Below are 15,425 nucleotides of genomic sequence, written 5' to 3'. Positions count from 1 at the left end.
TTCACTGTCGCTGTGTCAAAAATCTGGAATTCCCTTCCTAACAGCACTGTGGGTGTAATTCCATCAGATGGACTGCAGCGGTTCAAGAAGGCAGCTCACCTCAAGAGCTATTAGGGATGGGCAACAAATGCTTGCCTTGCCAGCGATACTCATGGGGTAGTGATTTGGGTAACGATAACCAGAATGTGGCAGGAAGGGACAGAGCATAAGACTGCACCAGCAGATAAGGCCAAAGATTGCAGAAATGGTAAAAAGACAGAGTTAAAGGCTCTGTATCTGAATGTGCACATCATTCGTAACAAAATGAACTGTTAGCACAAATAGAAATAACTATGTATGACCTGATAGCCATTACAGAGACATAGTTGCAAGGTGACCAAGGCTGGGACCTGAATTTTGAAAGGTATTCGACATTTGGAAAAGACAGGAAGCTAGGAAAAGGTGATGGGGGAGCTTTATTAAATAGTACAGTAGTGAGAGATGGACTTAGCTTGGAAGAGCAAGATGTAGAATCAGCTTTAGAGATAAGAAATATGAAAGGCAAGAGGTCACTCGTGGGAGTAGTTTATAGGCCCCCTAACAGTTGCTACCCTGTAGCAGAGTATACAGGAAGAAATAAATGGGGTGTCTAAGAAAGATACCGCAATTGTCATGGGTGACGTTAATCTACATGTAGATTGGGTGAATGAGATTGGCAAAGGTAGCTTGTAAAATTAGTTCATAAAGTGTATTTGGGACAATTTCTTAGAGCAGTACAATCTAAAGCCAACGAGGGAGCAGGCTATTCTAAACCTAGTAATGTGCAATAGGACAGGATTAATCAATAACCTCATGCTAAAGGAGCCTCGAGGCGACAGCAATCATAACATGATAGAATTTCACGTTCAGTTTGAAAGGGAGAAGTGTGAGTCTAAGACTAGTGTTTTAAACCTAAATAAAGGTAATTACAAGGGTATGAAGGTAGAGCTAGCTAACCTGAACTGGGAAACCAAGTTAAAAAGGTAGGACAGTAGAGATGCAGTGGCAGACCTTTTAGGAGATATTTAATAACTCTCAGCAAAGATTTATCCCTGTGAGAAAGAAAGATTCTTTGAGAAGGATACATCATCCATGGCTAAAAAAGGTAGTTAAGGATAGTATCAAATTAAAAGAAACACTGTATAAATCTGCAAAGATGAATGGTAGGTCAGAAGATTGGGCAGATTTTAAGAACCAACAAAGAATGATGAACAAAATAATTAAGAGGGAGAAAGTCACGTATGAAAGAAAATTAGCTAGTAACATAAAAACAGATAGTAAAAATTTCTACAAGTATTTAAATAGGAAAAGAGTAACTAAAGCTAGTGTTGGAACAGGAATAGGCCATTCGGCCCTTCGTGCCTGCTCTGCCATTTGATAAGATCATAGCTGATCTGATTTTGGTCTCAACTCCACTTTCCTGTCTGCCCCCATAACCCTCGACTCCCTTGTCCATCAAAAATCTATCTAACTCAGCCATGAATATGAATGACCCAGCCTCCACTGTTTTCTGGGGAAGAGAATTCCACAAAGTAACGACCCTCTAAGAGAAAAAAAATTCTCATCATCTCCACCTTAAGAGGGAGATCTCTTATTTTTAAACTGTGTTCCAGTCTCCCCCACAAGAGATAGCATCTTCCCGGTATCCACTCTATCAAGTCCCCTCAGGATCTTATATGTTTCAATAAGATCACCTCTCATTCTTCCAAACTCCAACAGGTAAAGGCCCAACCTGCTCAACCTTCCTCCTAAGTCCTTCATCCCAAGAATGAGCTGAGTGAACTTCTCTGAATTGCCTCTAATGCAATTATTTCTTTTTTTCAAATAAAAAGAGACCAAAACTGTACATAGTACCCCAGATGTGGTCTCACAAGGCCCTGTACAGCTGCAGCAAAACTTCCCTACTTTTACATTCCACTCTCCTTGCAATAAATGACAACATTCCATTTGCCTTCCTAATCACTTGCTGTACCTGCATGGGAACATAGGAGTCAGCTATTCAGCCCATCAAGCCTGCCTCACCACCACCACCCCCCCCAATCGCCCAAACCCATTCAATATGATCATGGATGATCATCCACTTTAATATCTTTTTCCCACACTATCCTCATATCCCCTTATGTCATTTGTATTTAGAAATCTGTCAATCTCTGCTTTAAACATACTCAGTGACTGAGCTTCCACAGCCCTCATGGCTAGAGAATTCCAAAAATTCACAACCCTCTGAGTGAAGAAAATTCTCCTCTGTCCTATGTGGCTTTCCCCTTATTTTTAAATTGTGTCCCCTGGTTCTAGACTCCCCAACCAGAGGAAACATCTTACTTGCATCTACCCTGTCTATCCCTTAAAGTATTTTGTAGGTTTCAATGAGATCACCTCTCATTCTTCAAAACTTTGAGAATACAGGCCCAGTTTCCCCAATCTCTCTTCATAGGACAGTCCCACCATCCCGGGAACAAGACTGGTAACCCTTAGTTGCACTCCCTCTATGGCAATAATATCCTTCCTAAGGTAAGGGGACAGTGGTGCAGTGGTAATTGAGTAGTTTGATAAAATTGTTTTTTGTCCTGGTGTTGGTGTTACTTGTATTGAAGTGAGGTCAAGACCTATTAGGCTGGACTGAAGAAAGACAATGGGATGGTGGTAAAGATTAAAAGCAAAATACTGCGGATGCTGGAAATCTGAAACAAAAACAAGAAATGCTGGATTCACTCAGCAGGTCTGGCAGCATCTGTGGAAAGAGAAGCAGAGTTAATGTTTCGGGTCAGTGACCCTTCTTCGGAACTGACAAATATTAGAAAAGTCACAGATTATAAACAAGTGAGGTGGGGGTTGGGCAAGAGATAACAAAGGAAAAGGTGCAGATTGGACCAGGCCACATAGCTGACCAAAAGGTCACGGAGCAAAGGCAAACAATATGTTAATGGTGTGTTGAAAGACAAAGCATTAGTACAGATTAGGTATGAATATACTGAATATTGAACAGCAGCAAGTGCAAACCTGAAGAAAAACAACCTGAAAAAAACAGTGGGTAAGCAAACTGAACAAACTAAGATGAAATGAAATAAATGCAAAAAAAGATTGTAAAAAATGTAAAAAGGAATGTAAAAAAAAAGGTGTGGTGGTAAAGATTGTAGGACTGTTGGCATATTGGGGGTGGGTGTAGGTGAAGCATTCTTCGATGAGCTGTTCTCCAAGAACTCCAGCAATTCGCAGCACTGGTGGTCAATGCCTGTCTGGCATCTCCACCTCTTCCTGAATCAATTTTTGCTGCCCAAGTGGTGATAAGGGCTGGTCCCACATGATGGTAAAGTTGTGGATAATGCAGCAAATAATGCCAAAACTGGATACCTGCTCAGGGGTGTATTGCAGGGGTCCTTCTGGGCAAATAGGCATTTGAAGCATTGTTTGATCCTGCTAACTGTATGCTCATTGGAGCTTCTAGTAGCAGCATGGCTCTCATTAATGCTGCTGTGGGTATGCCTCCTACACATTGCCTTCTATCTCCTCCCTCTTGTCGGAGCTGTTCCCGCTATCTGCTGTCTGTCTGGCTGCTCCCCCTTATCCTCCAGACTCGAAGGCAGCGCTTCAAGACCACCCATGACTGCTGTTTAGAAGGCAGTCAAAAGCACCAGCACAATTTTCCTCCCCTTGGTCAAAGGTAACTTTTCAGAGTCAGAAAACATGTCAAAAAACACCCTGACGTTAACCTGTAACCTGAAATGAATAAAAAAGAAAACTAATTTGCAAATACCACATGATCACTTTAAATAGGGGGTCCTTCCTATCCGATACCGCCACGGGTTGCTTGGAGATTTTACCACACAGCAAGTCAGGAACTGGGACATACCAAAATCAGAAAAGGGTTCTCCATTAAAAGTACAACTTACTTAAGTAAGTTATTCAATAGTTCTGGCGTGTGCTCTGGACTCCTACTAAGAAGCTGATGCAAGATGGTGCACCACTGGCCCAAAATGAGCACGCGCTTCCTGCCTGCCAGATTGGCAGCTTATGCACTCGTTTAGTGTCCCAAAAATGGGCAGGATTGAATTTCTAGACAATAGTGTCCAATTTACATTTTAGCATTTTCTGGGCAGCCCAGTCAGAAACTGGCCTGTTCGAAGGAGGCTTCCTAGTAGGCCCACAGTAAAAAATGATCCACAATTTTGCACACATTAGTCCTAAATACATAATCTCACAGAGGATGGCGGGTATGAAAAATAAAAAAATATCAGACTTGTGCAGTAAGAGGTACTATTCTGAGCTGAGATTGAGACATGTTTTTGTGGATCTACCTTTTCTTTCCTGAAAGTGCTTGATGCTGACAATTAGTGCCCAGAGTAGAAGTGTTCCACTTTTTAGCGATGATGTTTCTCATGCACCAGCCTCTGAACTATACACCACCAGTTGGTAGTTCACAGGAACACCAGGAGAAGTGCCCTGGCTGCAACTGAGACCATACCCTGAGAAAGGAAATGCAATTACTTTTCATCTGTGTTCACTATGGAAAAGGACGATGTACGTGTAGAGATCAGGTAGGGGGATTGTGATATACTTGAACAAATTAGCATTGAAATGGAGGAGGTATTAGCAGTTTTAGCGGTCTTAAAAGTGGATAAATCCCCAGGCCCAGGTGAGATGTATCCCAGGCTGTTATGTGAGACAGGGAGGAGATTGCAGGGGCTCTGACACAAATTTTCAAATCCTCTCTGGCCACAGGAGAGGTGCCAGAGGACTGGAGGACAGCGAATGGGGTACCATTATTCAAGAAGGGTAGTAGGGATAAACCAGGTAATTACAGGCCAGTAAGTCTAACATCAGTGGTAGGGAAACTATTGGAAAAAATTCTGCGGGACAGGATTAATCTCCACTTGGAGAGGTAGGGATTAATCAAGAATAGTCAGCACGGCTTTGTCAGGGGGAGATCATGTCTACCAATGAATTTTGAGAAGGTGACTAGGTGTATAGATGAGAGTAAAGTACTTGATATTGTCTACATGGACTTCAGTAAGGCTTTTGATAAGGTCTTGCATGGGAGATTGGTCAAGAAGGTAACAGCCCATGGGATTCAGGGCAATTTGGCAAATTGGATCCAAAATTGGCTTAGTGGCATGAGGCGATGGTTGAGGGTTGTTTTTGCAATTTGGAAGCCTGTGACCAATGGTGTACCGCAGGGATCGGTGCTGGGACCCTTGCTGTTTGTAGTGTACATTAATAATTTAGAAGTGAATATAGGAGGTATGATCAGTAAGTTTGCAGATGACACGAAAATTGGTGGCATCATAAATAGTGAGGAGGAAAGCCTTAGATTACAGGACGATATAGATGGGCTGGTAAGATGGGAAGAGCAGTGGCAAATGGAATTTAATCCTGAGAAGTGTGAGGTGATGCACTTTGGGAGGACCAACAAGGCAAGGGAATATACAATGAATGGTAGGACCCTAGGAAGTACAGAGGGTCAGAGGGACCTTGGTGTACTTGTCTATAGATCACTGAAGGCAGCAGCACAGGTAGATAAGGTGGTTAGGAAGGCATATGGGATACTTGCCTTTATTAGCCGAGGCATAGAATATAAGAGCAGGGAGGTTATGATGGCGCTGTATAAAACGCTAGTTAGGCCACAGCTGGAGTACTGTGTACAGTTCTGGGCACCACACTATAAGAAGGATGTGATTGCACTGGAGAGGGTGCAGAGGAGATTCACCAGGATGTTGCCTGGGCTGGAACATTTCAGCTATGAAGAGAGACTGGATAGGCTAGGGTTGTTTTCCTAAGAGCCTCTCAGCCAACCAGTTTAGAAACTAGCTAGTTCTGGCTGGTGATCTCACTCTGCCCAAGGGTGCTGCTGCCAACAAAGCAAGCAAACGCCAAATGACGGCCTCCCAGTCCAAAAAGCAACACATTTGACATTCCTAACCAATAAGGTACTTCTCGGGGTCAAACGAGAGGCATAGGTCCATATCTCTCTGTCTGACACTTCAATCTGGAAGGCCTCTCATCTACAAAATGTGACGACCTGACCAAGTTGCTATATGAATTGAAGATGGATGATCCTGTGCGATAAAGTACAGATGAAACATCAAAATATCACATTCCCAAATATGTTGGTAGCAAGCCAACACCAAACACAACATGGGTTGACAACTTTTTAGGTAAGAATTCTGGAATAAACGTTGTTTGCATCTGAATTCTTCAACAGCATATGCCATCACAATAGGACACAGCAAATTTAAGATTACTAATGTCTACAGACCACCAAATATTACCTGGTCCAAAGTCATTTTACCAAATCATTGTCACCCTTCAATTTGGCCTAGAAATATCACACAACCTGGTGTTGTGACAACAATGATGCTGCTGGTAGACAGCTCCTTGAGGGCGTGAAATCAAGAAAAATACCTGTGTTTCAATCTTAAACCAGGAGCATTCCATTCTGCTAGATGGAGAAAAGGCTATTCGCAGATTTGTGCTTTGTAAAATGTATGACCCCGAATGACAGAACAAACCATCCTTGATGTCTTTCCACATATCCAAAACTGTCCTATTAGTCTCCAAGGCCTACTTATTACATCACTATCAAAGCTACATTGGAACTTTATGAAGGTTAACTGGAATTACGGAATTCCTGTGAATGCAGAAAATTACGACAGGGTTATCGACCTCCTTAAGATGGCCATGTAAAGAACATTCCGCGTGTGTACTGTTATGACTTCAATTGAGACCACTAACTTTCAAAACAATAAATATGAGCTGCCCAGATCAATTAAAGGATTTCACAACATTTCACGTTTTAAGACTTTTACAACAACAACTACACTTAAAGTCAATATTAACTTAAAGGTACTTAGTAGGTAGCTAATACACTAAGTTACAAAGAAAGATATTTTCCATTAACTTAGTAAAACACTTCAAAAACCCCACACCACATTTATACATTGGGCAGTGTTCTCACTGAATTGGTCTCTTTGCAGTTAAAAGTCCCAAACTCCTCCTCGTTACAATGGGTTGGATTGTCCATTGTCCTTAATAAAGCCAATGTCATCTTCGCTCACTTCTGAGCACACTCAACTGGTCTTTTGTGAAGAAGACAATCTCTGGTAACCCTGTTGGTCTTTTCCCCTCCATAAAATACAAGCCTTCGAATTGGGTTCAAATCTTTAGCAGCCTTTCGCTGTATCAGTGTTCTGAGAGCAGAACTTCAGGCCACAACCTTCGGATTCAGAGTTAGAAGTGCTACTACTGAGCCAAGGCTGACATCCAAGTCATGAATAAATAGACCTCTAAGTATTCCGATTTATCGAATAAAAGTCATATGCATTTTATTCATTGTCCTTTGTTATGTAATGCCCAAACTGTAAAACTCTCTAATAATAACCTCAACATTAAAACCTTTCTCACAAAAGGTTATCGACCTGAAACGTCTTTCTCTCTCCACCTGTTCAGTATTTCCAGCATTTTCTGTTTTTATATTAAAACTTTTCAATAGTTTTCTAGTGTTATGAAAGTGATTCTGTTTTTGTTAAAATATTTTTTAAGGAATTTATAGTCAAACTGAATAAATGTTGGACCAGTTTCTTTTGCAAGAGGGTCAAGAGGACACTGAAAGAACTGGTTTGGCCACAACATTTACTGGTTGTCACATGACACGAGTTAAAAATAGAACAGAGACCCTGGTAACTGAGGAAGATGTGGGCAGAAAAGTCAGTCGCGTTCCCCTGGATAGGACAAGCCCGGGAGCAGCAGCACGCTCCTGAGAGCAGCAAACTCGCAAGCTTTCGGTTGTAGTGTCAGAGTGTTTACCTTCTGGAAGGAGATAGCTCCTGGAAGTTAGCTCCTGCTGCTGAAGAAGTGTCATAGAGGAAGAGACAACTTTCTTGTTGAATGTTTAAGGAGTCGAGCCTGCTAAATTAATTCTCAACGCCACCTAAAAAGAACTGTTCTAAAAGATCTCAGTGACCTGTCTACGTGTACTCTGAAGATAGACTGTATGCCAGTTTTGGAACACATCTCATCTGCTGTTTTCTTCAGGAATGAGCAAGTAGTCAACCCAAGCGTAACAGAGCACTGAACAAAAATCCCTTTTATTTTTTCCGGTTAACCAGTGTGCAGGAGTGTGTGTGTGTGTGCGAGAGCGCGCAAGAGAGAGAGAATGAGGGGCTAAGGTAAAAGGAGAACTTTAAAATTTCAATCTGTGTGTTTATGCTTTACTTCATTACTGGTTAAGACTTGTTTTATAATAAACTGATAATTTTGTTATTCATTAAAGAAACCTGGTTAGTGTGTTCTATCTGGGAGAAATACAGTATATGATTAACCTTATAGGTAAGTGAGAAAATTTAAAATATATGTTGTGACCTGTGAAGGAGTGGGACTAGAATACACAGTGCACTCCTCCCGCCTCGGTCATAACAGTAGTTGAACACTTTTTTTAAAAAAACACAAAATATTCCTGTCCATCTAAGCACTCCATTAGGACTAGTTTGGAAGAAGGCAGGAGTAAAGAACTGGAGGGATGGCTAGATTTTGTATATAATTCCAGAAGATCTTCACCTTTAAAATGGGAATCAAAAGTGGAGGAGCAGAGGATGGGGACAGAGGAGATGCTCAATAGCAGAGAATAGGAGTTTGGAATTGCTTTTACTGTCCAGGTGACAGTAAACTGTTAAGATGTTCAAACCAGATCTGGTGATTAACTGCCAGACCAGCCATACACTTGGTAACTTAATTTGAGACCACAGGAGGTAGTGTTGCATCAACTGGATTGAGACAAGTGAGACTGTTTAAGATATAATATGGATGAAATCACTGATGGGAAGTTATGGATAAAAATCAACAGAGGCATCATTATCTTCACAGGGAGCAAAGAGAAAGATTGGATTTTAAGAGAAGACTATGAAGATTTTGGGGTAAGTTTTCTAAAGGACTGAAAATGGAAGTGGTTTGGGCTGACAAGAACACATATTTAAGGAGTGAGTTAAGTGGCCTTAGAGTTTTCTATTGGTGATGAAAGTCTGAGAAATCTCATGGCCCATATAATCAAAAGGTTAAGGGGATCAGTGGGAAAGTCATTGTTTTGGCCAGTGTTGTCCAATGTATTCACGAGCCACATGTGCTGATTGGGAATCAAGATGTACATAATTGCATTTCTGTTTAGTTAAAAACAAGGGATAGACACTAGTTAGGCATGTGGTGTCAATACTCATATTTGCACAGCCAATACATGTGTATTTTACTTCTTATGTTTGCTGGAACAAAAAGAGGCAGCGGGCCTTTTTTATAGGGCTAGGAGCTTGCCGAGCAGAGAGAAAAGTTCAGAGTTGGATAAATAGCAAGTGGGCTAAAATGAAATTTAGGGGGGTATGGAAGATGAAGAAAAGCCGAGTGTGGCATGAAAAAAGCAGAGCAAGACATGGAATTGGAAAGTAAGCAAGTGGTAATTGTGATTTGGGCTTGCAGCCATTTTGTACAGTGGAACAGGCGCAAAAGCAACTGAATTTTTGTTTCATTTCTGAAGCAGTACAGGTGAATAAAAATGGAATTAATAATCTCTTGGAACAGATGAAATTCAGAGATTAGTCTGTATCCAGTGATGCTTGATTGAACCTTTGTACAAGACACAAACGACTTGGGGACCCAGTCCTTGGGTCCAATTGCAATAGAATGAGCCATAACTCATCATTAAACCAGTTCTACAAATTCATCCACAGGATCCAATAAAAACCACACAGGAGACCAAAACTTGAAATAATGATGTTCATGAATTATTTTTCATGAAGGCAGAAAATTCAGATCCTCATTTAATAAGGATTTATTTGCAACATAGTCAGTTATCTCTGGAGAAGCTGTGCATCTCACTTAACCACAGAAATATCAGAACACAGCTGCCAGCCAGGGGACACAATGAAATACCAGTAATGAACCTGTCCAGTGTAACAGTGACAACTTGGAGCCACTGGGCGAATACTTGTTTCTGCTTATTTGCAGTTACCAGATGACAATCAATCATTTCAAATGAATATAGATAAAACTATTTCAACAGAACTTAAGAAAAATGTAAATGTATAAAAAGCATGATCATACATTATATAACAGATATTTCCCATGCCAACTAAAGCATTCATGCAAGAACTGAATCATACGTATACCTACTAACCCTTCACTGGAAAGGAACTAGAACAAATATTTAGAAACGCACACTACAGTTTACCCACATTTTGAGAAAGCAGCTTAAAAATCTAATTACAGTCCATGTCTTGACACATCCCTCTTGGGAACCTGTTTATGTTCTTCTGTAATCCTTAAATTGGCCACGGAATACCATGCCAGCATCTTACAATTACAACCCACACCTTTTACCGGAAGAAAATCATCTGCTTGATGGTGGCTCATCACCAGATGGTCATTGTGAGCATAACTTTGGCAAGACAAACAAGTGCAAAGTAGATTTTCTGCAGCTAAAACTTTTAGCAGCAAAAGAAATGTTTGAGATATAAATGTGAATAAATGTTATGTCCTATTATTGTTTTAAAAAAGTATTGACTGGAGTATTCTCATAAATTAAATCATGTAATCGTAATGACTGCACATTTCAAAGGCTGGGAACAATGGAAAGGAGAACACTCAAAATGGGAGCTTCAATGAAGCTTCACCCAACTACCAAGCAGTGTGTATAATATACCCAAAATACAGGCTTTTCTGCTGTTCCCATCATGTGTCGGTTACATCTAGTAACATGGACAGGTGACGCTCACAAACCATTTCTTCCTCTTGACTGGCCCGGACCAACCGATTGAATTCTTTCAGTTTGTCCGATAGGGTCATTGTTGAATCAGCCAGCCAATCAGAGTCATTCATATCGGTGTCCTCACTGTGCCCTGCATTAGCAACCTCCTAGGATGGGAAAAATTAAAAAGCAGGATTAGGTAGCATCAGGTTTTCAGTCTCAGAACTATAATAGCAGCAGGAATGAAGAGCAAATCAATTGAGTTGAAAACAATTGCTGCACATCAAACCACACAAAGTAGCAATAATAGTAATACTAGTAAACCTGTGGTGTGGTTGGAGCAGAAACTCGGTACAAGGGGACAACAACTTCATCAGCAGAGACCAAGGTTTGTGGGAGGTAAAGGGGGAGATCAATAGATTCCAAAGGGCCCTCATCCAGCCAGCGATATAGTTGCTCCTCACACCTAGAAAGGACACAAACACTTGTGTTACCGACCAAGGTGGGAGTAATGCACTGTCAATTCAGTCCCATTACTCCACAGGTCACAGCATATTATTAAAGTTTCCCATCTACCAGAAATTAGCTAAATTAAACACTTTATTAACCCCCAGAATAAAACACACCAAACCAGGTATCTTCAAACAACTAATTAACTCTTCATTAATAAACTAAATCTTAAACAATATCGAGATAAATTTATGCCTGAAAAGACTTCATAACTTCTTATTCCTCCTAACCCTCATGCACACACATATACATTCAAAAACCAACGGTTAACCAGTTCTGAAATGATGTTTTAAATTAGAGCGGTTTCTTAGGAATAATAAAACAACTGGGTTGTAAGTCTTGGCAGGTTATGTTCCCGGTTCAGTGAGGTGCCTGAGTCGAATAGTCAGATGCCACTTGAAGTCTCCAGGCGAGTTTGATGACAGTCTGTAATGGATAGGCATTCACAGGACTTCAGCTGCAGTAGGCACCACAGATCTTTCAACAAGGAGTATAACAGGTCGATTTAGATTTTTGAATTAGCAGTCCATCAGTAGAAACCTTATTGAGTTTCCAGAACTCCCAGAAACACGAAAGGCAACAGAAAGTCACTCCTGAGGTAGAGAAGAAGGGTCACTGGCCTGAAATATTAACTCTGCTTCTCTCTCCAAAGATGCTGCCAGACCTGCTGAGTATTTCTAGCATTTCTTGTTTTTATTTCAGATTTCCAGCATCTGCAGTATTTTGCTTTTATTACTCCTGAGGTAGAGACTTCTTAGAGACTGGGAAGTAAAAAGGAATTTGCTACCTCCAATAATGCAAATTTTCCTTTCCAGGGGTCGTTTCCTCCTGGTGAAGCACAGCCTGGAGGCCAATGTAGATTTTCTGTTGAGAGAGACAAATCGTTCCTTCCTTCCTTCAAGGAGAGCATGCTTCGCTGTTCTGCCAGTTCAAACCGGTTATAGCCAGTCTTGACACAGTCAAACTGATACAATACGGCATGCGATCTCTCTCTCTCTCGCTGTTGCTTAGGCAACAGGCTTGCAGCTCACACACTGTTTCCAGAAAATATAAAAACTGCTCCCAGTCTTAAAGGCACACAGACCCCCTTCAGTTTTTAAACAGAGAGAAAAGAAAACACTTCCATGACACCTCTTGGCGAAATGAAACGCATTTTTAAAGTGCATTTCATTAGAATGCAAAGCAGAAACTGAAAAATAACACTCTAAACATATTTTCACATTCATGCCCCCATTCCCTGTACTGGTAATTAATAGAATTTTTCTTATTCAAATTCGTGACAAAGCGTCAGCGATAACATTGTTTTTCCCAGAAATATGTACAGTCCTCAAACGATAAGGCTGCAACAAACTCCATCTGAATATGCTAGCATTTTGGCTTTTAAATTTTTCCACAAACGTTACTGGGTTATGGTCAGTGTATAACTTGTGTTTCTTTACAGTCTTGGCGGACATGTACTTCAAAATGTTTAAGGGCCAGCATTAGTCCTGATGTTTCTTTTTCCACAGTGGAATACTTTTTTTGGTGGCGATTTAGTTTTCGTGAAAAGTACCCTACTGGTTTATCTATGCCTGATTTGTCATCCTGCAACAGGACTGCACCAACCCCCAGGTCGCTAGCATCAATCACTATTTTGAAGGGTTTAGCAAAATTTGGAGTAGCCAACACTGGTTCATTAGTTAAGATTGCCTTTCGCTTTTCAAAAGCTGACCAGACTACTTTAGTTTTTCTTTTTTGTAGCAAATCGGTTAATGGAGCACTTTTCTCTCTGTTTAAAACTACAGCACTAAAATTCTATACAGACTTCCTGTAGAAACTGCACATTCCTAAGAACCTCATGATTTCTCGTTTAGTTTTGGGATAGGGAACTCCACTAAGGCTTGTACTTTTGCCGTTCTTGGCAATACTTCTCCTTACCCAACTACGTGTCCGAGATAAGTTACTCTTGCTTTTCCGAATTCGCTTTTTGCCAGATTTATCACTAAGTCCACTGCTTGCAGTTTTTTTTAAACAGAGTTTTTATCTGGTTTAAGTGTTCTTGCCAAGTGTTACTGTATATTAGTGCATCATCCAGATACACTACACAGTTGGGAACACTGGCTACCACCTGATTCATTAATCTCTGAAAAGTAGCTGGGGCATTTTTTTTTAAGCAGGAATGGCATCACCCGGCACTGATAAAGACTGTCTGGTGTGACAAAAGCTGATATTTCTTTAGCTTGAGGAGTCAAATGAACTTGCCAGTATCCCTGTAACAAGTCAATCTTTGTAAGAAACCGCAAACTCTGTCAATAAGCAGAGTTTATTTCTAAGCAAGGAATTCGCTGTTCTGCCAGTTCAAACCAGTTCTAGCCAGTCTTTACACAGTCAAACTGATACAATACGGCATGTGATCTCTCTCGCTGTTGCTTAGGAAACAGGCTTGCAGCTCACACACTGTTCCCAGAATATATAAAAACTGCTCTCAGTCTTAAAGGCACAGATATCCCCTTTAGTTTTTAAACAGAGGAAAAAAACACTTCCATGACACATGAAGTTATCTCTAAATGCATTTTGAGTTGAATGGTACAAATACAATTCACTTCACACAATTGGGTAATATGAGAAATGGATCGAGAAGGAATTCATTTGATATTAATATTTCTAGAGCAAACTATAACTGTGCTCTGTACCCAGTAACTGGAAGAAATCTCAAGTTTAAACTCCTAGAGTTTCCTTTTTTCTAAAAAAAAGGTAAACAACAACCAATGCAGTTCGCACTCCTTCGTCAAATGAGGAATACATTAGATAGTGGGAGAGCTATCATTGCTTACCATACTGTTTGTTAATGAAAACTTAATTTACACCCTGATGTTTGTCTCACTTTTGACATGTACCCTTGTAAATCATGTCACTTGCAGAAAGCATGCTCTTTATTTTCCACGTTTCTCAACTATTGTACCTCTGATTCTCCTCTCTCTCCATTTCAATTTCTGACAGTAGTCGTTCTGGTAGAAGTTCTGCTGCTGTACAAGTATGGGTGATATCCACAGCAGGAACACTCCTGTCTGACAGGGTTTCTTCAGAACTAACCTTCACAGTATATGATTTACAGTTTGATCTCTGCTTACTTGAAGAGTAGGCCTGCTTCTGTGACAACCTAGAAAACAGTATAATAAGTTAACGAAATGCCCCTATATTGAAGGGAACATCTGCTGGATTACAACAGTAATGTTGGATAATTCAACACAGTAAAAATCGTTACTGAAAATTCAGAACCACGTGAACAGCATATAATGATTCAGAGCTGCAGTCCAGACCCATTTATTTGATGTCCATTGTTTGGCCATTATAATCCACATTAGCACATTTCAGGTTCCTGGATAAAAGCTGGGATCTAAGTGGTAATTGGGTCACGGTGAGTAATTGTTCCAAGCACAAACTTCACTCTGCGAGTGCCATGAACAAATAAATTCTTGGGAACAATCGCCCATTATGATCCCCCCCCCCCCCCGCTCTCCTGGAACCCCCTTGCCCTCTCAGTCCCCCCTCTCTCTCTCTCGGCTCCCCCTCTCCCTCGCTCTAGGTCCCCCCACTCGGATCCCACCCTCTCTCTCTCGGCTCCCCCTCTCCCTCTCTCTAGGTCCCCCCACTCGGTTCCCACCCTCTCTCTCTCAGCTCCTCCCTCTCTCTCTCGGTCCCCCCCTCTCTCTCCGACCCGGTCTCTCGGTCTCTCTCTCTCTCTCTCGGCCCCCCCCCCCACCCTCCCTCTCTCTCTCTCTCTCTTTCTCTCGGTCCCCCCCTCTCCCTCCTCTCCTTCTCTCGGTGCCCCCCTCTACCTCCCTCTCCTTCTCGGTGCCCCCCTCTCCCTCCCTCTCCTTCTCGGTGCCCCCCTCTCCCTCCCTCTCCTTCTCTTTCTCAGTCCCCCCCTCTCCCCCCACCTCTCTCTCGGTCCCCCCCTCTCCCTCTCGGTCCTCCCCCCTCTCTCTCTCTCTCTCTCTCTCGGTCCTCCCCTCTCCCTCTCTCTCTCGGTCCCCCCCCTCTCCCTCCCTCTCTCTCTGTCCCCCCCTCTCCCTCCCTCTCTCTCTGTCCCCCCCTCTCCCTCCCTCTCTCTCTCGGTCCCCCCCCTCCCTCTCTCCCTCTCTCTCTCTCTCGGTCCCCCCCTCTCCCTCTCTCTCGGTCCCCCCTCTCCCTC

The 15,425-nt window shown here is 41.8% G+C and overlaps 1 protein-coding gene across 1 annotated transcript in view; it reads right to left on the bottom strand.

The window, feature by feature from the left end:
* Positions 1 to 9,757: 9,757 nt before the first annotated feature.
* The window catches only part of mcm3ap (minichromosome maintenance complex component 3 associated protein), a 104,125-nt gene continuing 98,457 nt past the window's right edge, over positions 9,758 to 15,425 (bottom strand). Inside the window, exons 27-29 of the mRNA XM_068036198.1 lie at positions 14,193 to 14,390; positions 11,066 to 11,207; positions 9,758 to 10,908 (exon numbers count right to left, since the gene is read on the bottom strand). Coding sequence (XP_067892299.1) covers positions 10,726 to 10,908; positions 11,066 to 11,207; positions 14,193 to 14,390 — 523 coding nt within the window. The 3' untranslated portion in view covers positions 9,758 to 10,725. The remainder of the gene's footprint in view (positions 10,909 to 11,065; positions 11,208 to 14,192; positions 14,391 to 15,425) is intronic.

This window comes from Heterodontus francisci, chromosome 7, assembly GCF_036365525.1.
Source record: "Heterodontus francisci isolate sHetFra1 chromosome 7, sHetFra1.hap1, whole genome shotgun sequence".
Classification (NCBI taxonomy): domain Eukaryota; kingdom Metazoa; phylum Chordata; class Chondrichthyes; order Heterodontiformes; family Heterodontidae; genus Heterodontus; species Heterodontus francisci.
The sequence above is the reverse complement of the archived record's forward strand: the minus strand, read 5'-3'. Positions and strand labels throughout refer to the sequence as shown.